The sequence below is a fragment of the Acomys minous genome, assembly GCF_964271855.1.
Source record: "Acomys minous genome assembly, chromosome: 10".
NCBI classification, from domain to species: Eukaryota; Metazoa; Chordata; class Mammalia; order Rodentia; family Muridae; genus Acomys; species Acomys minous.
This window is the reverse complement of record NC_140491.1, coordinates 111,478,502-111,504,290: the sequence shown is the minus strand read 5'-3', so window position 1 is coordinate 111,504,290 and position 25,789 is coordinate 111,478,502. Positions and strand designations below refer to the sequence as shown.

General features: G+C 45.5%; 1 protein-coding gene across 1 annotated transcript; it reads right to left on the bottom strand.

Annotated features, from left to right (window-relative positions):
- Window positions 1–1,653: 1,653 nt before the first annotated feature.
- PLEKHA3 (pleckstrin homology domain containing A3) lies at window positions 1,654–23,254 on the bottom strand. Its single transcript, XM_084800170.1, has 8 exons — window positions 23,039–23,254; window positions 18,649–18,765; window positions 16,543–16,698; window positions 12,088–12,224; window positions 11,327–11,491; window positions 8,763–8,806; window positions 6,526–6,641; window positions 1,654–3,032 (listed from the first exon to the last, which is right to left on the bottom strand). The coding sequence occupies exons 1-8, from the start codon at window positions 23,076–23,078 to the stop codon at window positions 2,908–2,910; spliced, it is 900 nt and encodes a 299-aa protein (XP_084656296.1). The 5' UTR covers window positions 23,079–23,254; the 3' UTR covers window positions 1,654–2,907.
- Between the last annotated feature and the right edge of the window lie 2,535 nt (window positions 23,255–25,789).

Genomic DNA, 25,789 nt, shown 5'->3' with positions numbered 1-25,789 from the left:
GAAACTGTATCACTGGGCCCTAAAGTAAAAAGCAAAACCCCACCATTTTTCCATTCCTCAGACACCCAGGACAAAATATTCTGCCTGATCCCTGAGGGCTGATTTGAGGCAATGACCTCCTCAAAGTCCTTAGAATGTTTAAGGTGGGGTGTTGCCATGGTGATGGAGCTTTCTGTGTCCTCAGTGTTTGGTGGACATTATTCTATACCAAGAATCTACTTCTGCACTTGTCCTGACTTGTTTTATGTCACCTTGATATAAGCTTTCGTCATCTGAAAGGGCGAACCTGAATGGATTCACTGTCTCCATTAAGATTGGCTGGCAGGTGGGTATTTCCTTAATTAGTGATTGGTGGGTGAGGACCCAGACCATCGTAGGTGTAGCCATGCCTGGGCTGGTGGTCCTGTGTTCTGTGAGAAAGCAAGCTGAGCAAGGCAGTGAGCAGCACTCCTTCATGGCCTCTGCCTCTGCTCCTGCCTCCAGGTTCCTGCCTTGTCTGAGTTCCTGTCTTGAGCTCCAATAATAACCCTTCCTCCCCAAGCTGCTTTTGATCATGGTGTGTCACTGCTAAGACAATGACATGACAAAACTCAGGTTTAGTTCTTTCACAGAACAGTTCTCAAGGTCCCGCTAATCTTGGAAGATCTGCAGACACAGAGGAAGCAGACACTAGAAACGAAAAGCAGGCACTTGTTTTGCTTAGAAGAGTCTCCGTGGACGTCAGCAATCCCATGCCCTAGGCTAAACTAGAAAGAGAAAACCGACAAACAAGCTAAGGCACTCCCAGAATGGCTTTTGACTCACTGTTTCCTTAAAACCCAGAAAAGCCAGGCACAATTTGATCCTCAAAACGTAAGACATTAAGCTTCATAATGTCCTTCAGGATGCTAATTCTCAGACTAGCGACGGACGTTCATCCACAGTCCCAGAATTCTGGAGACTGAGGCAGGAGGGACCCGGAGGCTCAGGGTTTGGTCTCATCAATTTAACAAGAACTTCAAAGAAGAAGAAATTCAGCATCTACACATGAATCAAGGTATATATACGCCCCCCTCAAAAAGCTTACTCCACAAATGTGCCTGGCTCAAGGGCAAAGGGCTCCAAGGTCACGTTTTCAGGGGGACAGTGTGCCTACCAAAGCCACTGCTTAAGTGTGTCTATGTGGACGGGGCAGAGTGCAAGCTAAAAACAACCGCATTTTACTTTTAAAATATTTACAAAGAAATTATTCACAAACTTTCCTATTTGGGTAAAGCAAAAGAAAATGAAATTTTCCTATATTTCTACAAGTTCAAATGCTTGTTATATACTTTCATTATAAGCCTATTACCGTGAGGGGGAAACAACTACCAGAAAAACATCAGAAGCACCATATTCTGCAAGGCATATGGTTTTTAAAAAGAAAAAGACTGACCATCCATTTTCTATGAAAACTTGTATCATCAATTTTTTTCCATATTGAACATATGAACTGCAGTTATAAGTGGCCGCTTCCATTGACAGAATATATGGTTTTAAATTTAGGGGAAAGTATACACTCATCTTAGTAAATATCAAATATTTGCTAAATATTTGGCTCCCATTCTAAACTCATAGGAAATATAAGCTAAACGTATGTTCACCTTTAGGCTTGAACACTAAAACAAAATAAAATCAATAAAGAACACTGAAGACATTTAATAAGGACCAGACAGAATAGCAATGAATGTAAGACATACAATGTACTATATGATGAATTTGAATGTAAAAACCATGTGTTTATTATTAAATATGACTAACTTAAAAACATGAAGCCAGTTTTTGTTAAAGTGCTGCTCACTCAAGACTCTGGGATAAAAAAAAAATCACCCCAGAGTGATGTAAAAGGAAAAGATTACAGGGCAAAGATGATAACATATATGACAGGCACTACCAAAAAAAAGGCAAATTGTTCTTTAATTAAATAATGCCATTCTCAAGTGATATAGAACAGTCATCTTGACAGAATTACTTTTTTGTATAAATATTCATAAATTAAAAATGTGTCCAGATATGCCAAAGAGCGGCAAACCATACCTTACAACAGCGGCTTGACACCTACATAGGAAAACACTAAAATCCTCTTCCGTTGAAAGGCATCTACTTCTCTGGTGTGCGCGAACAAGGTCGCTGAGACACTTGCCTCTCTTATCTTAGAACAATGTACATAACAACAATGCATATACATCTTACATTGGGGAGGTCATAAAAGTTAGGACATAATCATCTTTTGATGCAGTAAGAAAATAAATAAATAAAAAAATTAAATACTGTAACCTGATGTTTGGTATTGACAAATCAGCAGTGTCAACTTCACATGCGAAGGAGAGCAGAATCTGATTTTTTTTTTAAAATGTTTAATATGTCATAGTATTTGGGCTAAAGACATTTAAAATAGTAAATGCTTCCTTTTTGCTTAAAGGAATATACAATCACCATTAAGCTGCTATGGTAATTAATTTTAAGTTGGGGTGAAGTGACCTTTTGGTCCATGGCACAAGTTACATCTATCACATTTCTGTCAAACAAACCTGGCGAGGTTTCATGTTTATATACTACAATACACACTGACCAAGCTGTCAGGCCCTCACAGTTTTTTTTTTAGAAAAATATCTACATTTGTCCTCATGGATGTCAAAATGTTACACCATCATTTGTTTAAAAAAAAAAAAAGATGCACATTCATACTGTGAAGTTATTAGGAAAATACTCTCGCAAGTAAACTATAGAAAGATAAAATACACTTCAAAAGTATGTGGGTTGTTTGTTTACAATATTCTATAAAGTGCAGAGATATCCTAAGGAGAGGGGAACGCCACTCCAGAAAGAGTTTAGTCACAGCAGCTTCTGCATAGCAACACTCAGAGGAAGCAGGGTGTGTCCGTTTCCTCAGGAGAAGGGCGGAAGAGGATCTTCAGATGCAGAGTGTGTCTTGGCCATAAGTCTGCTTTCTTCAGGAACAGTTGCTGATGCCAGCTCGCCATTAAGTGTGTTTCCTGAACAGTGAAGAGGTCCTGCAGAAAGCAGTCGACAGGTTAGACATCTAAGGAACGCTGATCCCCGGCCTCGGTGAACAGACATCTCAGGTCTGTTCAGAGAAACGAAATTCCACCGGTTCCCTGACAACCTTTTGTTTGATAGAGAAGCCCTATCACTGTCCATCACTGACAGTCACGAGGAGAAACTTCAGCATGGCTAAGGCAAGTTTTGTAATTAGTATAGAGGCAGAAATGTGTTTCCGACGCTGCCAGAAGCAAGGCTGGCACATTACGGGCCATCAACCCGCTGAGAGGAATTTAACCCAGCTACTGCTTTTTCAGCTTGATGGTCCTTATGCCAGTAGTACATTCTGATAAACAAAAATTAAAATAAATAAATTAAATAAATACCTGATTTTTCCACGATCACACATTTAGTAATAGAACTGAGCCTTTGTGGGCAAAGCCAGCAAGACGGCTTATGTCAGAAGTTCCCCCTCTCCACATGGCGCACAGCTGCCAGTGATGCTCACGGTGAACAGACAAATGTAGAGCGTTACTGACCCATCCCAGGGTAGCTACACTTCCCATGCATTGTCTGATTTACCAAGGCTCCCCCACAACATTTGTCTTCCTTTATGTTTATTTACTTACTTAGGTTTTGTTCTTGGAGACAAGGCCTCAGTCTGTATCGCAGGGTAGCCTCGAACTCAGGACGCACCTCCCCAACTGAGCTCAAACTCACACCAAGCCGCTTGACTCAGCCTCCCAAGAGCCACTACGCCTGTTCTGTTCTACTTTTCTGATCTTTAAAAGCAAACTTTCAAAACCAAAAGCACCTCACAGGAAGAATATTCTCATATAGCAGTATTCTGATACAGAATGGAAGCTCAGGGGCAGACTACACTCAGGGTTCACGGTTTCAAGGCCCATCACTGAATAAATCAGGCATGGTGGTGCCTGCCTGTGATCGCGTAAGGCAGGAGGTAGAGGCAGGAGGATCAGGAATTAAGTCAGCTTCTTATGCACAGGGTTCAAGACCAACCTGGGCTACAAGATACTATCACCAAAAGAATAGCCAACTGATAATGGCAATATACATAATACTAATATATCCAATATATTAATTCTCTGCTTTGTCAACTAAACTGTTAACTTAAGCATAAAGAGAAAGAAACTGAAGGGTGACACTTGTCAGCTTGCCACTGGTTTAAGGTAAACTGAAACATACATCTGTATGGTATGTATGTGTGACTCGTCTGAAACAGTCCTAAGGTCTGTCTATCAGATATATTGGGCCAGAAGGCTGAAGATGATGCTCCAACGTTATAGAGAGTTTTGGGTGACTGTTCAGCCAGCAAACTGTCTCCGTCATTTTCTCATTTTGGAAGTGGTTAGCTCGCACTCCTTGTTTACTCGTGTAATTAATTTTATTCCTTCTCAATTCTCTGATGGCGTTCAAGTCCAGATAGTTTCGTTTTACAATTAAGCTTACTTGTTTAGGGGTTAAGATGGTTTTAGGTCTAGACAGACGTTTTTAAGTTGATAGAGATACAATAGATACTGATTTACATTTAGAATTTTAGACTCACCAAGATAGGAAAGATGTTTTCTTCAAGGATGCCAAACACAAATAGCCAAAACACTATAAATGTAACATTTATATAATTCCTGATTATTTTGTGGTACTTCTTGCTATATGTAGCTTATTGTACATATGTGTAATACTATAAATGTATATCTAAACATTTTTTTAAAAAATAGAAGTTAAGTCAGAAAAAAAAAAAGAGAGAGAATGAAAGAAACAGTCCTAACAACTAAGCTAGTGAATGTTTTGCCTCCTAAATATCTAAAAATGACCCAGGTATGGCAGTGTGTGCCTTAATCCCAACACTGGGGAGTTAGAAGCAGGATTGCCGGAAGTTCAAGGTTAGCCTGGTCTACATAATAGGTTACAAGCCAGCCAGAGTTATATAGAAAGCAAAACCGGCTAAGGAGATGGCGGCAGTTAAAGTGATTGCTGCTTAACCAAAAGGAACCAGCTGGTTATGAGATTAGCCATATCCGTGAGCTCTGTGCTTGATTACTGACCCTGCCTCAAAAAGAAAGTAAAAGCTGACCACAGTGGCACAAGCCTGTATTCTTAGCAGGAGGCAGAGGCACGGGGATCTCTGAGTCGGAAGCCAGCCTGGTCTACAGAGTGAGTTCAGAACAGACAGGGCTACACAGAGAAACCCTGTCTTAAAATCCACACACTTCCAAAAGAAAAAACGTAAAGAGTGAGGGAAGATTACCAACTCAGCCTTGGGCTCCCACACATGCAAATACACATATGCCTCACACACAAATACATTAAACGAAGAAAAAGGTTTTCAAAACGTATCTGAAAGTGGTCAGCAGCTCTGTCTGGAACCCTTGCTAGTCTCCCTCCAGCCGAGCCTGCTTAAGTTTCCAGGTAAGTGAAGAAAAGTCACTGGTTTTTCATCTATTCAAAACCACAGAGGAAGCTGGGAGTGGTGACACACACCTTTAATCCCAGCACTCAGGGAGGCAGAGGCAGGTGGATGGCTGTGAGTTCGAGGCCAGTCTGGTCTACAAAGTGAGTCCAGGACAGCCAAGGCTACACAGAGAAACCCTGTCTCCAAAAAAGCAAAAAACAAAACAAAACAAAACAAAAAACACCAAAACAACTGCAGAGGCCCAAGCGTCGGCTCATCCTACCCTCTGACCAGCTGTCTGGAGAACTAGCCCCATTGAGTCACTTCCATAGGCAAGTCAGACCCATGTTCCAGACAACTGTGGTGCCCAGTGAACTCCTGAAGAACAGTGTGTCTCTTCCTCAGGAACGCTCCCACGTGCTTCACAGGAGGTAACGGATCGAACCAGTAGCACTCTAGTCACTGAGACGTTAGCATAGGACATTGTGTTCGCTGAAAACCGTGGTCCCCGCCATCAAATGAGGTACATCCTGACCCACTGAGAAAAACCTTGCTCCCAGAGAGAACTATGAATCTTAACAGAAATCACGAGGCTTTCCTGAAAGGACAGTCTGCTGCCTCTGAAGTGAGGGAGAAAGGTGCAGAGATGGGTGTGGCCTTAAAACAGTCACACAAAATCACCTTCTTCAGCCATTTTAAGGCAGACAAATCATGTAACATAGCCAGTTTCTCTGTCAATTTAGACCTTTACTTTCCTCTAGCATTCTACCTACAATTAATGATTTTTCTGTAATACTTCGAAATGGAAACGTCGTGGGAATAAAGTTACATTCAATAAATATGTCTCTAAGAGAAAGTGTCTACCAGTGATCTTCAGCACTCTTACCAGAATAAACAGAGGACCAGAGCTACCACCGGGAAGAGCACATGCAAACGTCTGTGGGACTGTGGGGGTTCACTTCGCTCTAAGGAATCCACCTAAGAGCAGGGTGCCCCAATGACATCCAATGACAGTATGCTTCAGAAACTACAAGGACCTGCAACAGCTTGGCTGCAGTGGCCAAAGGAAGGGACAGAGCTGTGGAACTCACTGTCTGGGTCTTCAGGGGGAACGTCATTACAAGAGTCCGTGTCTGAGTAGGTTCTGTGGCGTCGCTGAGGCGGTCGGTGAAGGGCAGATGCTGGTTCTCTGATGGAGCAGCCACTCCTACACATTAAATAAAAAGGGTTAGGCTACAGGACATTAAACCAGGAAAAGACCATTACCCCCATTGGGACTTCAATCAGCTTCTCTGTAAATGAATGAGGAGCTCTTCCTGTGCTTGCTGTCTTAGCTCAGCAACGTGTCACTCATTCAGGAGGGAAGTGTGGAGGCAAACGGGTCTACTTGGAATTCAGTAACTCAGAGGCCACGTTCTAAACCAGAAGAGGGTGCAGTGAAGCTGCAGACTGAGAACTAAGTTATGAGTTTCACAAGTCTACATATCTAATGTCAACCTTTAAAAAAAAAAAAGCAGGCTGAAGGGGATGCCAAAAACTTGAGAGATGTTCAGATGGAAGATCACTGAACAGAAACAGAAGGGCAAGGTGGTGAAATGGAGGCTAAAAAAGACATTTTTTCAGGGCTAAGTATGCAGCTTAGTCGGTAGGATGTTTATCTAGCAGGCATGAAGCCCTAACACTGCCTAAACCAGAGATGGTGGCTAGCACCGGCCTCCCGGCACTAATGAGTCTAAGGGCAGGAGGATCCGGGTTAGGCATGCTGGACCTTGTATGAGACCAGCCTGTGCTACATAAGGCCCTGTCACCAAAACAAAACTGTTTTTTAAAAAATCAGTCTAGAGCTGGCTGTGGTGGCGCACGCCTGTAATCCCAGAACTCAGGGAGGCAGAGGCAGGCGGATCTCTGTGAGTTCGAGGCCAGCCTGGTCTACAAAGTAGGTCCAGGACAGCCAAGGGTATACAGAGAAACTCTGTCTCAAAAAAAAAAAGAAAAAAACAAAAACAAAAACAAAAACAAAACTCCAAAAAAACCAAAATCAGTCTACAGACTAGAGAGATGGCTCAACACTTAAGAGCACTGGCTTTAAAAAAAAAAAAAAAAAAAAAATCCAGTCTAAAGAGGCAAACACAGAAGCAAACCCCTACTATCTAACTGCATCTCAGCTTCTGCTTCATGTCTGCTCAATATTGTACAACCTTAAAAAAAATATTTTTTAAATCTTTTTGTAACACCTTTTCTAAGGAAAAATGGATAAAAATACAGCTTAGAAACCTTTCTATGGTCAAAATAAATGTTTGCCACCGAATGATTTAGCTTCCATTGTTCTGTAAAGGCCAGCTGTTAAAATGCCTTATACCTAGCTGGAGAGATGGCTCAGCAGTGAAGAGCACTGACTGCTCTTCCAGAGGACCTGGGTTCAACTCCCAGCACCTACAATGGCAGCTCACAGCAGTGTCTGTAAATCTAGTTTCAAGGGATCTGACACCCTCACAGAGACATACATGCAGGCAAAACCAATGCACATAAAATAAAATTTAAAAAGTAAGAAACAAACAAGCAAATGGAAAGAAAAGAAAAAAAATTTAAAAAGCTGTGCTTTTCATTTTTGTTTCCTTTAATGCTTTATACCCTCACAGGGATGGTTATATATAAATTATTGGCTTCCTCTAAGCCGATCAATTCAACAAGGATTATATAGTTACCAGGGAAAAAGGCAAAACAATAGCAAGGCTCAGGACTTACTAGTCAGCGTGGAGAAATAAGTGCTAAGGAAACTTAATTTCCTCACTTGCCAGAGAACAGAAGAGGGCGTGGCCAGCATCTGAGAAGGGCATGGCTAGGAAGCACAGTGTCCCAACAGCAGGGCAAACTTTTTACAGCATTAATATGAATATGGCTTCTGTCTGTCACTGAGCTTCCTCAATAGCAGCCTAGCATGAATCCAAGGTTCTACAGAACGCTAGACACAGTATCCTCAGTTGTGGACATTCAACCTATCAAATACAAAGTTCTCTCTACCCATCACTTGATATATTTTATTCCTTTTTTTTTTTCTTTTACAAAATGTATTGCTTGGTGGCAAGTACGTTCACCTGCTGAGCCCTCTCAGCGCCCCGTACTTCTTGATATTAGTTCAAAAGCCCAAGAAGCCGCAACAGCCAGTAGGGCACTACCTTTGGGTTCCCTTTCCACACTCCTCTCTGAAGCCAGGCCCTGCCCCAACGACTACCAGAGCTACGCCACGCAGAGCTGACATCCACAACAGCTGGCCTGGCCTGAGGACGCTGCTCAGACGCGATTTAGTCAGAAGGAATGGTTGGTTTACCTCTCCGAGCTGCAGGAACCAGGGTGGCTGGCAGAACGCTTCATCTAGAGATGTGAAACAGAAAAAGGCCTTAGCTCGATCTTTAGTCAAAGAGAATAAGGCACCTCTAATTTATTATCATAATTAATGTAAATGTATTCAGAGAACTAGATGCCTAAAGAAGACACTTATCTTCTATAGGCTCAGGCCACAACCTCAACACAATGTCCAACACTCTCCCTAATAACAAGTAACTGGAAATTTCTCAACACAAACCAAAATAATGGTACGATTCTAATCATGTATGTATTGCGTAATAGGTAAAAGTATAAAGAATAGTAATTACATGACTAATCTAAAAATAATTTTTATTATAGAATCTGGCAAACCAGAAAGTACTCTTAATAAATGTCTTTTTCTCTCTATTCTAAAGGGCACGGACAGAGCATGGAAGTAAAGCTTTTTCTTCCACTCATCACTCAGGCAGCGTCCGTACGCTGGAGTGCCAGTGCAGCCTGCACGGAGGGCAGCATTAGTAAGCAAAGTCTGTAAAGAACTCAGGAAAAACCCTAAACCTCAAACAGGTCTCTGAAGTATGTGTTCAAACAAGCAATGGGCTGAGGGTGCAAGCTCGGGAATGTTTGCCCACCAGGCAGGGCATATAACATCAGTCCAAATGACATGATGTTAAAAGGAGAAAAAAAAAAGTCTGATTAAGCAGAACAGGTAACAAATACAATGAACACAAACATAATTTAAAAGATCCAACTTGTCCACCAAAAAAAAGGGGGGGGGGGAGGTTAGCACTAATAAAACAGATTATTTCAGTTTAACAAGGTGACAGGAAACCTGTTTATACTAAAGGCTTAGCATGGCTTATATACACGGACCCACATCTAACATGTTGTATAAATGCCTTCTGTATTTGCAGGGTCAGCTGCCAGCTGACAAGAACCCAAGTTGAAGTGATGGCGGATATTTCTAGTTACAATGACAGGCATGAAGTTAAGGTGGACACTAACATCCGTTTTCACAGTCACTTCCCTTAAAACTGGTCACCTCCGAGGGACTGGGGAGACAGACGCTCCGCAGTGTGGGTGAGTGTGAGTGTGAGTGTGTGCTACTCACAGGCAGGACCTGAGCTTGCTTCCCAGAGCCCACATGGAGTAGCTCACACAACCACTTGTGGCCCAGTTCCCAGGGGACCTGACACCCTACTTCTGGTCCCCACGATACGCTCAGCATGAAAGAGAAACAGTCCTGGCAGAAGATCCCTGCCTGACTGAGACAGGAAAACCTCATTCACTAAGTCAATTGAACCGTCCCCAGTCCATGTGGCCAAAAGGCTTACTTGCATGGACACTATCGGTCCAGCACTCACTGACAAGGATGAGACTCAGATGCAGGACGTGACCTTTACTCCCTCTCCGTGACCGCCCTTGCTGGGGTGGGTGAGAGAACACGGGAGTGAGCTTGCTCTCGGCACAGTCGTCATCTCGTAACTGCTGAAACATAGCCAGGTGCACTCCTCCCCCACAGAGAGGCTCCTGAGCCCACTTCATGAAAACACTGCAGCGCCCTCAGACCTCATCTCACCACCGCCGGACAAGCACAAAGAGTTTGCCAACGGCGAAGTGCTTGGTGTGCAGAGTCATGAAGAGAACTCACACTGAGCACCAACGTAAGTGCCTCAGCCACTGCACAGTGACCTTCGGACACAGAGGACATTTCACAGAGGAACTAAATAGCTTGCTTACTCAGGGAATTCAAATGCTGATGGCAGAACACTTCCTACTGGAAGTTTCCAGCTTTGCTGAACAGCAACCCCTCGAGAATACGACGTCACTCTATTACAATGCTTTTACCAAGCACTCACCAGTGCCTAGCTTTCTCTCTCCCAACACACACTGCACTAAAACGCTTTCTGCACACACAGGCAAATGGCTTAGAGTGGCCATTCTCAGCCCCTTCAAAGTGGAGAGATCAAACCATTATAAGTGCCTGTGCTGCACCTCCCAGCTGAGAGGGCCTGTTACTAGCACAGGCCAAAGCAATTCAACCTATGCACTACTTCCTTCCCCACTCCCCCAATACTTCCTCTGCACTTCCCACTACTTCCTCCACACTTCCCACTACTTCCTACCCACTCCCCAATACTTCCTCTGCACTTCCCACTACTTCCTCCACACTTCCCACTACTTCCTACCCACTTCCCATTTCCAGTCTTACAAAGAAAGCTAGGACACTGAGAAAAGAGAGGCTAGGCCTGGAGAGATGGCTCAGTAGTTTAGAGTGCTGCCTGATCTTCCAAAGGTCCTGAGTTCAATTCCCAGAAACCACACCGTGGTTCACAACCATCTGTAATGTGATATGATGCTCTCTTCCGGCCTTCAGGTATACATGCAGGCAGAACATTGTGTATATATAATAGTAAATAAATGAATCTTTAAAAAAAAAGAGAGAGAGACTGAGAGCAACAGAAGAACAAACACACACGTACACGCATGCACGCACGCATGCACGCATGCACCAATTTTAATTTCACCCATACGTATATTGCTAGAAGAAAAACAAGAAGTTCCAACCATCTGAACAGGAGAGGGCGACACAGGAGACACCAGGGGATCCGGATGAGGCAGTTGAAACATCTCGGGCTTAAACTTTGCGTTCGCTATCTTCACGCACTCCTCGAGGGTCGTGATGAATGTGTTACAGGTGGCACTGAGCAGGGAGGAGGCTTCATTCATGTTCTGGAAAATTACACACAAGCACTGAGCAGACCCACACTCACACTCACCCCTGAAATCAGGCACATCCCCAGAATCAAGTGAGGAAATTAATTAGAGCTAACAAACATCGCCAGGAATCCCAGCTCTCAGGGAGGCAGAAGTCAGGTGGTCTCTGTGAGTTCGAGGCCAGCCTGATCTACAAAGAGTCCAGGACAGCCAGGGCAACACAGAGAAACCTGTCTCAAAAAAGGGGGGGAAGAAAGCTAAGAAATCTCTTGTCACTAAAATGGAAAATAAACAAGAAAACAACAACCACCCAGCAGTTGTCTACTGTACTCATAGAACTGGCCCAGAGAACTCAGGTCACAATGCTTCTTCGCGACTCTTCCCCAACATTGTCCCCTAACTATCGAGTGGCTGCAGAGACAGGCCTTGACTCCCAAGCACAGAGAGAGAACTCAGGAAGCGCTGTAGAGAACACAGCAGGAAGCTCCAACACCTACAAGTGAGTCTGGGATGCTGCTTCTGGGATGTCATGCTAAGAAGCTAAGGATGCTCCAATGCAGTCCATGGCAGAATCTGACCCCACGCAGAGGGATCCAGGGGAAAAGCTGTACCTCAACACTGGGAGACGGGCGCTTCTCATCGTGGTGAACAAACTCCTGCACCGTATGAACCTGCTGCATCAGGAGGTCACAGTAGAGACGAAGTTCCGACATTTTGGTTTTCAGAGATTCACTGGTCTCACTTATTTCTGAAAGAAACACATACAATTATCAAACTACATCGTTTTCATATTCTTTGGTAATATAATTTTTAAAAAACACTTAAAAAGCAGGCAACAGAAGCTAAGGGAATGGATCAGGCAACAATATGCTTGTTGCACAGATATGAGGACCTGAGTCGCATCTTCAGAACCCACATTAAAAAAAAGCTGGACCCGGTGGTGGTGTGTAATCCTAGCACTGGGACCCTCGGGGCTTACTGACCAGCTGGTGCACCCTGTCACTGAGCTCCGGGTCAGCTCAAGACTCTGTTAGAAAAATAAGGTGGAGAGAGACTAAGGACTTCCAACATAAGCCTCTGGCCTCCACATGTACACGTGTTCGTACACACACACACACACACACACACACACACACATATACACACAGATATACAGATACACATACAAACACACACACATCTGGGATTGGGGAAAGGTACATGTGCGGGTCCCAAGACCCATGTGAAGTGGGCAGGAGACGTCTCTAAGGAGCTGCTGCTTCTCCTGCCACCTTCTGAAGAAGAGCCAGGGAGCACAATCGGGTCACCAGGCCTGTACACACGCACCTGTACTCACTGAGACACCTTGCTGGCCTGAGCCTGGGCGTTTCAGTTCACAGCGATTCCGTCACATTCATTTCCTTCCACGTGAAGCCTCCCCCTCTCCTCTTGTGAACTGGCGTTTTTCTTTTCCTCATACTTTTTTTCCCCCCAGCTCTGGTATTATTATTTTTTTAATATAGAAATTAATAACCTGTGAAATTCTAACATATTAAAAACAGCAGTTCACCTACCTACGTGCCAAATGCTTCTCCAGGGATCAGCCCCCTGCAGCTCGCCTCGGTGTATATTTTATCTCACTCACGTGGCTGGCACTGGGGTAAGAAAAGCTACTGCACATCAACATCTAACAATTCTCTTCCTCTTGGTTCCATTTTCACAGTTTACTGTTCCCCCAAATTTTAGTGCAGCGCTTACTTTATTGTCCTTAGGGACTCTGGACACACTACGCATCCGGCCATCCTCCCTGCCATTTACCAGCCATTACCTTTAAAGGCAGAAATAAAAGCTGTGGAGGAAGAAAAACAGCAGCTACACAGTCAGCAGACGCTGGCCTTTCTAAAGTGGCTGAGCCAGGCCAGGGCCACTGCTTCCTGTCAGAAAACAGCAAGGCAGCACGCTGCATATCTGATCTAAGCCAATCATTGCCCAAATGTAATTACATTGGAGGAGGGGAGTTGTGCATGCGTGTGTGTGGTGGCATGATTATACATAGACAGCAGTGTCAAGGCCAGAGGATGACATCAGCTGTCAAGGCCAGAGGCTGACATCAGCTGTCAAGGCCAGAGGCTGACATCAGCTGTCAAGGCCAGAGGATGACATCAGCTGTCAAGGCCAGAGGTTGATATCAGCTATCAAGGCCAGAGGTTGACATCAGCTGTCAAGGCCAGAGGTTGACAACAGCTGTCAAGGCCAGAGGCTGACATCAGGTGTCAAGGCCAGAGGTTGACATCAGCTGTCAAGGCCAGAGGGTGACATCAGCTGTCAAGGCCAGAGGTTGACAACAGCTGTCAAGGCCAGAGGATGACATCAGCTGTCAAGGCCAGAGGTTGACAACAGCTGTCAAGGCCAGAGGTTGACATCAGCTGTCAAGGCCAGAGGGTGACATCAGCTGTCAAGGCCAGAGGTTGACAACAGCTGTCAAGGCCAGAGGATGACATCAGCTGTCAAGGCCAGAGGTTGACAACAGCTGTCAAGGCCAGAGGTTGACATCAGCTGTCAAGGCCAGAGGGTGACATCAGCTGTCAAGGCCAGAGGTTGACATCAGGTGTCAAGGCCAGAGGCTGACATCAGCTGTCAAGGCCAGAGGTTGACATCAGGTGTCAAGGCCAGAGACTGACATCAGCTGTCAAGGCCAGAGGCTGACATCAGCTGTCAAGGCCAGAGGTTGACATCAGCTGTCAAGGCCAGAGGTTGACAACAGCTGTCAAGGCCAGAGGTTGACATCAGCTGTCAAGGCCAGAGGGTGACATCAGCTGTCAAGGCCAGAGGTTGACATCAGGTGTCAAGGCCAGAGGCTGACATCAGCTGTCAAGGCCAGAGGTTGACATCAGGTGTCAAGGCCAGAGACTGACATCAGCTGTCAAGGCCAGAGGCTGACATCAGCTGTCAAGGCCAGAGGCTGACATCAGGTGTCAAGGCCAGAGGTTGGCATCAGGTGTCAAGGCAAGATGTTGACATCAGGAGCCTTTCCTTGATTGTCCTTCTACTTTACTGATTGAGACAGGCCTCTCACTGAGCCAGGAGCATCCTGTACAGCTAGTCTAGCTCCACAGGGTACCACTGGGGTCTCCTGCATCCATCCACACAGCAGGCAGACACACCCACTGGACTTTATGTGGATTCTGGTAGTCCAAAGCCCAGTTCTCAAGCACTTCCCTCACCGAGCCACCTCTCTAGCCCCTGGGCCTTAAAAATAAATAGATAAAAATGGCGAGTTACACACAGCACAAATTTATTCCTTTAAATGTATAGTTCAGTGACAGTAAGAATATTCAAATGTTATGCAACCACGGCCACTGTCCACCTACATAAATTCTTATTTTTTTTTCCCAACACTCTGTACCCACTAAACACTAGCCTAGTCTTCCTCCATGTAAGCACTAATACCACTATCTTCTCTTTCTTTCTTCTTTACTTATTTAGACTTTACTTTACTTATTTAGACAGTCTCATCATCTTATTTAGATATTAACTTATTGAGAAAGTCTCGAAATCCCCTTCCTTAGAATTCTAATTGAATCCATCACCTCTGGGGTCGGCTCTCCTTTCTGTCTACATAAATCTCACCATGCTTGGTACTTGAAATGAGAACAATCGTGATTGACAGGCCTGTTCACTAAGACTATGCTTTTAAAGTTAAGTTGTAATGTGTGCCACAGTTCCTTTCCTCCTTAAGGATGAATAATATTCCACGGCACAGGCACCACATCTGTTTATTTATCCAGGTATCTGTGATTATTTGGATTACTCCTGTCCTTTAGCTACTTGTCCTAATCTTAGCCGTGCTTTATCAATCATTTTTCTTTGATATAAATTCATATATTTTCTAACATCTACAACTTTGTAGTTTTCACAAAGTTAGCGTAAGATTGTTTTTAATTTTTAAAAATTCTTTATATGCATATGTGTGTGCAAAGTCAACCTGGAGAACGACATCTCCCTCTTCTGAGAAGGGGTCTCCCACTGACCTGGAACCCACAGAGGAAGCCAGGCTGGCCGGCCAGTGAGCTCCCAGGATCCTCCTGTCTCCAGCCCCTCAGGGCTAGGATTTGAAGTATGTGCCTCCTTGCTTTTGCTCTTTATGCGAGCGCTGGGGACTGAACTCAGATCCTGTTAACCAAGGACAGTTTCCCATAGCATTAAACCTCCTTGTAAGCATTTCACTGGTCTCATAATGATTCTCCTAAACCTAGACCTTCCTGTTGTTTACAAAGTTCATATTATGGTGATATATTTATGTAAGTCTTGTACTGTAGAGAGATTTAATCCACAACAGGGCTACTCTAATAGAACACAGACACAACCTTAGTACACACCTTTAATCCCAAACAATGAAGGTAAAGTTAATTGGAAGAAAGAAGCAGCTGTATTTGAAAGTGATTGATGTCTAATTGAGAGGCAGACAAAAGTGACGAATCAGAGATAGGACAGAACAGGATATGCCCAACTCTCAGGAGAACAGAGAGGAAAGAGAGGTGACTGACTTAAAAGGGAGCAGCAGCACAGGTGGGGGCGGGGAGGGGGCAGTTTTACTGGGACCGTTTTACAGAGAGAGTTGAAGAGAGAACAAGCTAGACGCAGGTAAAGACAGATGAACCAGAGGATGAGAAGGAGCTGGAAGTTTAGAACAGATTGCTAAAGTTAGTTTGACGCCAAGCAGAGCAATTCAGTCATCAGAGGCTGAGAGAGTAGCCAGATTGAATCAGTCAGCTTGGAGAAAAGCTTGAGCCAGAAAGCTAAGTTGAACCAGCCAGCAAGAGCTCAGAAAGAACTAGAAAGGGTGAGCTTATGCAGCAGTAAATCTCAGATGCTGAAAACATTCTAGGCCTAGATTGGATTGTACAGAGACAATCCAGGACTTCCAGGACTAGGTCTGGGTTAGCAGTAAACTTCTGAGATGACAATTACATCAGGAGAATAAAAGTTCCCCTTACATTCCACATTAGTAATTTCCTTCTGATTCCAGAAAGTGGCCAGGTACACGTATGCTTACAAAACAGCTGTGACAAGAAACCTGTCATCACCTTTTTCTTTTGCAGTCCTTGTGTCAGTCAAACATGCTTTGGAGCTCCCAAGGGCGACCAGCCACCTCTGTCTCTCGGCGGCATTTACGGCCTTCATGTAGAAATGCTGCTCTCCAGGAATGATTAACTCCATCCTTGTGTTGTCTGCTGAATGGACTGTGATGACACAAAGAAACACAGTTACAGACACAAGCATCCGGAAGGGGTCACCACACAGGAGTGGATGCTTCACACGCTTAGAGGAAACCGAGGCTCAGCACACCATCAGGGCCACTCTCTAAGCCCCAGAGGTACCCTGACACCCAGGGTGGCCATGGCACCAACAGCGCCGGCATACAACAGTGAGACAGATGACTCACTTTTACTCATACTAGAATTTCAACATTGTCCGCAGCAAGACATCACTTCCCGGGGAAGAGGTGGGTAGATAGGGGAACCACCCACAAGATCACTAAACCCAAATACAAAGCGTTACTCCGAGAAATTAAACACCAGCTTCAGGACAGGGACGTGGGTCACCAGATCTTTTATTTTCATTTGCATGGCAGTTACTTGTTTGTCTATCTAACTACCTGTGACAAGGTCTTATATGTAGCTGAGGCTGGCCTGAAACTCACTATGTAAACTAGGCTATCCTCAGACTTTCTTCTTGGCTCTCCAGTACTAGGATTACGAGTGTGTGTCACCACAGCCACACAGTTCTCTCCAGATTAACTTCCTGTGGCCATCTCCGTACATGTGTATAATGTACATCTGCTGGGATTTTGATCATCAGATGATACCATTATCAGAAGAAAAACAGAGTGGGAGAAAAAATTTGCAAACCCATCACATTATACAAAGAACAGCTACAAATCAATATGAAAGAGCCAAGTTCAGAAAACAGGACAAAGACCTGAAAGGGGACAAAAGAGGACACGTAGGACACGGTCTCCGCCACTTAGGTGCATGCTCGCCCTTAGAAATGAGCTCCTGACATGTTGTTAACATGCGCAGTACACTTTATTGGGGTCCATTATGGACATGAGGTATACATAATGGAGAGACTGAGCTCCTCCCCCTCCCCAGCACATACAACAAGGAAAAGTGGGCATTTATAGCCAAGGAGCAGGTGGGAGAGTTGAAGAGCTGAACATTATTAAGAACTCTCTGTGGCCATGAGACCCAAGAAGAGCCACTTAGCATGTGCAAAGCCTTGGGTCCAGTCCTGAGACTAACTGTCTGTAATTCCAGTTCCAGAGAATTTAACACCCTCACACCAATACCCACAAAATAAAATTAAAAATTAAAAAGGAGGAGGAGAAGAAGAAGAAGAGCAGCAGTAACTCAGAGCAAGAAAAAAAAAAGAAACAGAAAAAAAATCTTTCTTCCCTCCTTGGCTAATCTTACATAGAATTACAATAAAATCACGCCAACAGTATCAATCCTGCCCTGGAAAATGTAGCACACATTCATGTCAATAAGCAAATGCATAGGACAAGAGGATTCCTCTAGAGGTTTGCTGGCTTTGAGCAAGCCCCCATGCAGGACTCAAGTGTTCAAACTGTGAGGGGACAGGAGAAAGGCCTGGAGGGAACTGAATGTTAATTCCTCTGGTGCTGGCTCCCCTTCAGTTCTGCTTGAAGAATTTCAATCTCCTCATTATCATTTTATCTGATTTCACTCTACCCACCTTCACCCACGCACTCCCGCCACAGGCAAGAATGCACGAAGGTCTGTGGGTCTGTGAGAGAAAGCTCCCTGAGAAAGGCACCTTCCCCTTTGGGAAAAAAGGAAACCATCTCTATCACCCAAGGACGCTCAACTCCAGCTTTGAACTCCCTCCCCAGAGATAGCCTGCCTCTGCTACAGAGCCCAGCTCCAACCTTCCCGAAATATCTCCATGAGGAGGAAACAGGATGTACGTAGATGCCACAAGAAATCACCTGTCCAGTCCCACTGGAAAAAGCTAATTTGAATTTCAATGCAGGGGGAATATCAAATCGGTGTTCAATCATGTGATATGCTACCCTTGATTATTTAGGAAGAGGGCTTGGAAATGGGTAGATGATTAGGAACACGTGTTTTCCTCCCTGGGCGCAGGCTGCAGAGCCTTGGCTTCCTTACCTTTAATCTCACACACTGCCATCTTTATGCTCCCTTTGCTCCCTTTGCAGACGTCATCCTGTGAGTCATAGTAGGACAGGATTCCATTATCCAGAACGAACCAGCGAGGCTGCCAACCTACAAAGACCAGAAGTCAAAACAGGTTAGCAACGGATTTCACCCATGCCGCAATGATTCTGGACTCTCACACAATGAAAGGTTTAACAGCCAACATTTGCCCAAAGTGTCCTCGGTCTCTAGACAGATAAGAAAGGACTGTCTTTGTTCTAGCTCACAAACTTCTCTTCAACAACCCAGAAGAGCACAGCCACAGCTCCATCCGAGCCCAGCGTAGCTGCCCCGCTTTCCTCCAAGAGAACAGATGGAGAATTAGCATTTCTTTTCCAAAATGTCTGGAGCCAGCAGAGGTTCCGACGTCAGACTCTGGGTTTGCATATGCATATGAGATTCATGGGGACTGCGACCCAAACCTAAAACCCGAAATCCATGCGCAGCTTGTTCATATTACCTAACCTAGCTTCCCATAATGGTTTTGTTTCTGACTGTGCCCGGTCACACGAAGTCATGGGTGGCGGTTTCCACTTGCCCGTGTCCCTTCGGCACTTAAAAAAAAAAATCTTTGGGTTCGGGAGCATTCCAGATTAAGGTTGCTCATCTCGTAATGGAAAAAAAAAAACCTACAGGAAACGGAGGTTTTGCGCCCAGTTCTGTTACCATTCCTGGCAGCTAACCTAGAGCAAATGTTTTCATCCCAGTTAAGTCTCTAAAATTCTTTCTCCAAAACAGGTGGTTGAACAAGTTGACCAACTCTTGCATGTGCAGTGCGGCCTTCCTTTCCTGACAGAAGATGTTGCCTTTAAGCCAATGCGCTTAGACACAGGGCAAGTAAAGAAAAGCCCACCGTTTTCATGTGGACATGGTAACCTATACAGAGAGCACACCCCCAGCCGCCCTCCCTCCCTTCCGCGCTGCGACACAGCTAAGGCAGACATGCTGTCAACTTCACTCATTCATTGACATTTCCCCAGCAACGGAAGCACACGGCTATCAGACTAGTTTCAAAGGCAAAGTCAGTACCACCCAAGAGTGAGGGCTTCCCCAGTACTGGCCTCTGCGCCCTGCCCCTGGAATCTGATCAAGCACACGCCTAACAGACAGCAGCAGCTCATTCATTAACACCACAGTGGCCACGCCAGAAGCGGGGCGCCTGTCCTTATTTTTCCCAACACTACGCAGTCACAATGCAGTGTGGGCAGTCTACACGTTGAGACGCGCCACCATTGGAACACTTTGGCCACAGGGCTGCTAAACAATTCGTAAGCCCATGTTTTCCAGGTTCAGAAGGCACCAAGAAGACCGGACACCTCGTCCTTAGAAACTTGACACAAGACATAGAGCTGAGAGTTCACCAGCAACGCTTCTGAAGTGACAATGTTGTGTTACGGTGATAGTTGCCAAGTCGACAAACTCGCTTATGAGGCTCAGGCAGGCAGTATTGGTTACGCTAGTTGAGTATGAGGACCCTTCTTAATACTTCAGAACGCAGGGTTACTCCTGGTCAGGGGAAGCTGGGTAGTGTAAAATGGAGACTGAAGTGCGCCCTAGCATTCTCTCCTGAGTTGGGACATAATGTTAGCAGCTGCCTTTGTCACTGCGACTTCCCAATAAGGATGAACTATAACCTGAACTGAGAGCAAATAAAGTCCTCTTATCCTAAGTTGCTTCTGTCAGAGTATTTAATCCAGCCATAGGACACTGAGTCAATACAAACAAGTTAAATTATTCTTTCTACATCTTGCAATTTAAAAAAAAATGGGGGCACGTTTTGTACCCACATGTTCAAAAACATAACTTCAGGCACCAAGAAAATACATGTTTATAAACACTGTATTCCCTAGGGAGGGCTGCCAAATTAGAGGAAAAGTTCCTGTGGTATGGATACTTTACCTTGTCCCTTAGGGTTAGGTTACACCCTAGCACACAGCTGGCGCTTTAAAAGAGAGCTGAGAGCTCATGCTGCTCTTCCAGAGGATCCAAGTTCGATTCCCAGCACCCACACCAGGCAGCTCACAACTGCCTTTAGCTCCACCTCCAAGGATCCCATGCATTCCCTCACAGACAGACAGACAGACAGACACACAGACACACACACACACACACACACACACACACACACACACACGCATGCACACAAGAGCACACACACACATACACACGCACAGAAGTATAAATAAATGAGGGAAGGGTGAGGCGGAAGTCATCAAATACAGCACGCACACATCAAAGTCTAGAGAAAATTTAAATCATTTTTAAAAAGGGGGGCCGTGGGAGGCAGCACTTGCCTAGCGTGTGAGAGGAAATACAACGAAAGTGAATCTTAAATGTTACGTCTACGATGACTGAAAAACATGAATTAATGAATACAATTATTCTCAAAATACTAACTCACCATGGCAAACAAATTACAAAGAGGGGGTGGTGAAAAATACGGTCTTCCACTTCCGGTCCACCTACACCCATAAGCCAAATTCTGGTTTTCGAGAAGCATTAGTGTGCGCTACTGCCTTATGATGATGCAACAGTCCTCCAAAAGGAACTGTGAGCAAAATGACTGACTCATATAGACTGCGTAGGGGCTGAGAGAGCCACGTGGCCGAGTGTATGCCTCTGTCAAGCCTGTTCGCTACCTCCACAGACCTCTTTGAAGAAATCCTAATTTCCTCTAATTGAGCGACACATTTATAGTACAGTAAAGGGATTGGTGATTCCTTTTACTGAGAAAGGTTATTTCCTTTTTCTACAAGCAGTTTTCCTCAAGCTACTAAATGTTACGATACCACAGGCTATAAATAAATAAATAAATATTACAAAAGGTGGAAACACTGTCAATGAGGGTCCTTAAAGATCAGTCAGTACAAACAGCTGTTCATCCTTGTGACGCAGGTGACAGTAAATTGAACATGCCATGGAGGCCAACTTTACATTTAAAAAACAGGATCACTCTGAACAAAGGACATCACAAGCTCTACAATGCTTACTAGAAGTTAAACTAAAATGAGCCATAAAAACTAAAACCACAACGTGTGTTGGCACTCAGTCCCACAGGGAGGAGGACCCCCTCCCACAAGAGCACACTCCACCCCAAGTGAAATTTCCCCTTCAATTATGACTCATGGCAGTAACTGCCCATTGCTCTGGGCCACGCTGGAAATATTCCTCTGGCATTACTTCCAAAGAAACTATCTGCACCGCCATGCTTAAAGGCTGTGAGGTTAGCACCCCACCCCAACCAGCACTCTGTGCTGGCAACTGCCCCAATGAGAACTCTTAGAAAAAGTTTCTGGTGTCTTATGCTTCCAATAAATACGTGTCAGTTACATGATTATTTGGCTTTTTCACTTGAACAGAAAACTTCAGTGGATTGTGAATATTAAACCACTTGCTATCGTAAATCTGGCTCTAGCCAGATACAAGCAAGCATTTAGCCCTTACAGAATTGACCTGCAGGTTCCCACAAGGTAAGATAGGCGGTCGCTAGTTGAGTCATCACAGCGTGACCGAAGGGCTCAATACTTTGGGCAGACTGAGTGACTGTCCTTCCATGTTGGAAGGTACCCCTGGGACAAAAACAGCTAACTCCCCAGGCCTTGAACAAACGGGATCCAGAAAGAATCCCGCACTTGCTTTTAGTGTTGGTTATAGAAGAAATCACAGGATTTGAACTTAAAGTGTTTTTTTCAAAGCCAGACTCCCAATACCAGGGGCAGGGAGATTGCTGTTGCTTATGATCCCACTTCTACACAAACAGCTTTCTAACTACATCACCAGTGAAACTTGCCTGCTCTTTTCTGTGTTGCACTTCCAACTATTTCTCACAATGGCCCGCACGCATTCCCAAGGTGTTGAAAATGTGCTTCCTTCCGCTGCGTCTCGCGACGATAACCCGAATCCCCAAACCTCACTGAAAACCAGTCCCTAAGAAGACTCGTCTCTGACTGAGCACGGCTTCCAGCTCAGACAATCTCAACAAGTGGACTTTCAAACCAGTGTAAGAAAAGGTAAAGGAATCAAAAAAAATTAAAATTAAATGATTTGATATTCTCTGTCTCTGTCTCTCTTCAATTAACAAAATGCTGTCCACAGAGCGCGGATAAACGCAGACGTTTTAAGAACACCCTTAAGAGTGAAGGGAAACTATTTTCGAGGCACAGGGGGCATCGCAGGTCTCTGATGCGTGCGCAGGTTTCGGAGGGTGTGCGGTCTCGAACTCCTGTACCCAGCGGCCCGGGATGGGCCCCACGAGGGACGGGGGAAGCGGGGTGGGGTGGGGAGGGAGATCCGGTGTGGAACTGAGTCCCGCGGCTTAATAGGGATGCCCGCTGCCCCGTACCTGTGAGATAGTTGGTCCACTTGTACAGAACCCCCTCCATGCTTCAGAGCCCGGCGCCGCGCATCCTCCTGGCCCGGCGCCGGCCGCGCTGCTGCGGAGGCGCGGGCCCGCAGCCCTCCGCCCCGACCCGGCGGCCCTCAGAGGCCCGGCCGGCGGGCGCCGCGTGCTGTACGGAGGCCGCCAAGCGCGGACATCCCCAGCGGGGGACGGCGCGGCGACCTCCCCCCGCCCCGGGGCGACCCCAGCCCCCCGCCGCCGCCGCTCCACCAAGCCCCGGCGCTGCCCTCCTGCGCGCCCGCCTTCCTTCTCCCCCGGGCTCCCGGTTTGTTTTCATTGACCCCGACGTCGCTTTCACTTCCTGGATGAAAGGGGCCGGCTCGGCCCGCGAAACCCCTCCCCGGCGGCGGCGGCGGAGCTGCGGGACGGCCGCGCGCCCGAGGCTGCGCCGCGCGCCCCCGTGGACCGGCGACGTGGTCCCCGGTTCCAGGTCGCCTCGCATCCGGAACATAGCCGGCTGCCTGCGCACGAACCCCCCCGGGGGCCGCCCTGCCCGGGATGGCGGCCCAAGTCTCGCCTCCTTCTGGTCTTGTTAAATAAAATTAAGGGCTGCCCGTTGCCAGTGCTCGCTCTCAGGGACAGGAGGAGGGTAGCTTCCAGGAAAAGCTGCCTGCAGCGGCCTGACACTGTAATCCCAGCTCTCTAGAGGCAGGAAAAGGACCAAAGACTAGCCTGGGCTACAGCATGTGACCCTTTCTTAAAAGATGAAGGGAAGAGGGGACATAAAAGTAGTATGTAGGCTGCTACGGTCTTAAGGAACTAGGGTTGGCGAGGTGACACCCCAAGTAAGGCGCTTCCTCCAGAAGCTTCATGACCCAGGGTACCATCCTGGGGACCCACACAGTGGAAGGAGAGAACCCGATTCTATAAACTGCCCTTTGACCTCTACACGTTGGCCATTCACACACGCGCGCACGCAATTTTCTTTCAATGTTTTTTTATGCCGTACATAGTGATGTATGTCTTTAATCTCAGCATTCAGGAAACAGAGGCAGGCAGATCTCTCTGAGTTCGAGGCCAGCCTGGTCTACATTATGAATTCCAGACCAGCCAGGGCTACAAAGTGAAACGTGTCACAAATAAAGAAATAAGAATAAAAAAGAAAGGGTTAAAGTGGAACCAAGTTTTGGTTTGGTTTGGTTGGTTGGTTTTTTGAGACAGGGTTTCTCTGTGTAGCCTTGGCTGTCCTTGACTTGCTTTGTAGACCAGGCTGGCTTTTAACTCACAGGATCCATCTGCCTCTGCCTCCTTGAGTTCTGGGATTACAGAGATGTGCCACCCCGCCGGCAGTTTTGTTTTTAAATAAAGGGCTTTTCTTAGATTTTTCTTTTCTTTTCTTTTCTTTTCTTTTTTTTTAAAGATTTATTTACTTAGTACATATACATGTACACCTGCAGGCCAGAAGAGGGCACCAGATCTTAGATGGTTGTGAGCCACCATGTGGTTGCTGAGAATTGAACTCAGGACTTCGAGGAGGAGCAGACAGTTCTCTTAAAGGCTGAGCCATCTCTCCAGCCCAGATTTTTTTTTTTTTTTTTTTTTTTGGCAGTCTAACTTGGAAAAGAGTCTGTACACACTTCACAATTTTCAGATTTAGAAAATTTTACAAATTCCAAACAATCGCCTAAAGCAGGCTCATTATTGTGGTAGGGAAACTGCGTTGCCTTTTCCGAGAAGGCTGATGGAATAGAGTAATAATCTAGGTATTCACTTGATGAATTGATGGGCCGGTGGATAGTCAACAAATCACATATAGTTCATTAATAAGTGTAGAGCATGTCTGGTGTTTATTGTAAAATTCAAGCTTTGTGCTGTTTGAAGGTTTTTTCATACTAAAAGGAGAGAGGGACATATCAATATACTCTGTTGATCTATCTCTGTTGCACATTAGCAGTGAGATTTGGGCAAAATGTTCGATAGACTTCCTGTCTGATGTGAATAAATTCCCATTAAAAAAAAAACAAAAACCAAAAAACTCTTCTCTGCTACAGGCCTTCAGATCAAAGGGGACCCCAAGAGGTGGGGGACAGAAACGCAAGCTGGCTGCTGGAATCCTCTGTCCTGATCAGGAGCCCTCCACTGGGTGTTCTAGGAGCCTCCAGGTTGCCTGTGACAGACACAGTCTGGAGTCCTTTTATCCAAATCTCTGATCTCCCCAAATGTCCTTCAAGGACTTACCCCTAAAGCATCCAGAGAAGAGCATCGAACCTATTTGTCATTTTCTTCCAAGAATGTCTGCCTCCACTGTGCCTGCCAAGTCCCTGGGGACCCTAGAGACCTTCTGCGCCTGAAAAGAACAGCTGTTTGCATCTTGTATAAATTCCTTGGCCCAACTTTTTAATATTTTAAAATACTGTTTTAAGGACCTACAGTGTATAATCTTTTTTCTATAACCAAATGGTTCAATGTATTTTTTAAAAATTTAATACCAAGCCGTTAGGCCAAGCAATCAGTTGGCGGAGGTAGTGATATAAAGGCAAGATCAGGACATCAAGTGGAAGGCCATAGAATTTTGCAGCATCTCCCAAATGCCTAGAAATGACCACCATAATGCCAGTTTTATTTCAGGAAATGCGGGCCTGGCTACTAAAAGCGGAAGAACCCTGCGGTAAATGAGGGCTTAGTGAGAAGAAGCGACGGGGTGTGCGGTTCTATTCTCCCTGGTACAGCCTCTTGGGGCATTTGACACCAGGA

Coding starts and splice junctions, on each gene's coding strand:
- PLEKHA3 (XM_084800170.1), bottom strand. CDS start 23,078: ATGGAGGGGGTTCTGTACAAGTGGACCAACTATCTCACAG. Junction 16,699..18,648: donor GGCAGTGTGTGAGATTAAAG/GTAAGGAAGCCA, acceptor GTGTCATCACAG/TCCATTCAGCAGACAACACA. Junction 3,033..6,525: donor TCCCCCTGAAGACCCAGACA/GTGAGTTCCACA, acceptor TGCTTTCTGCAG/GACCTCTTCACTGTTCAGGA.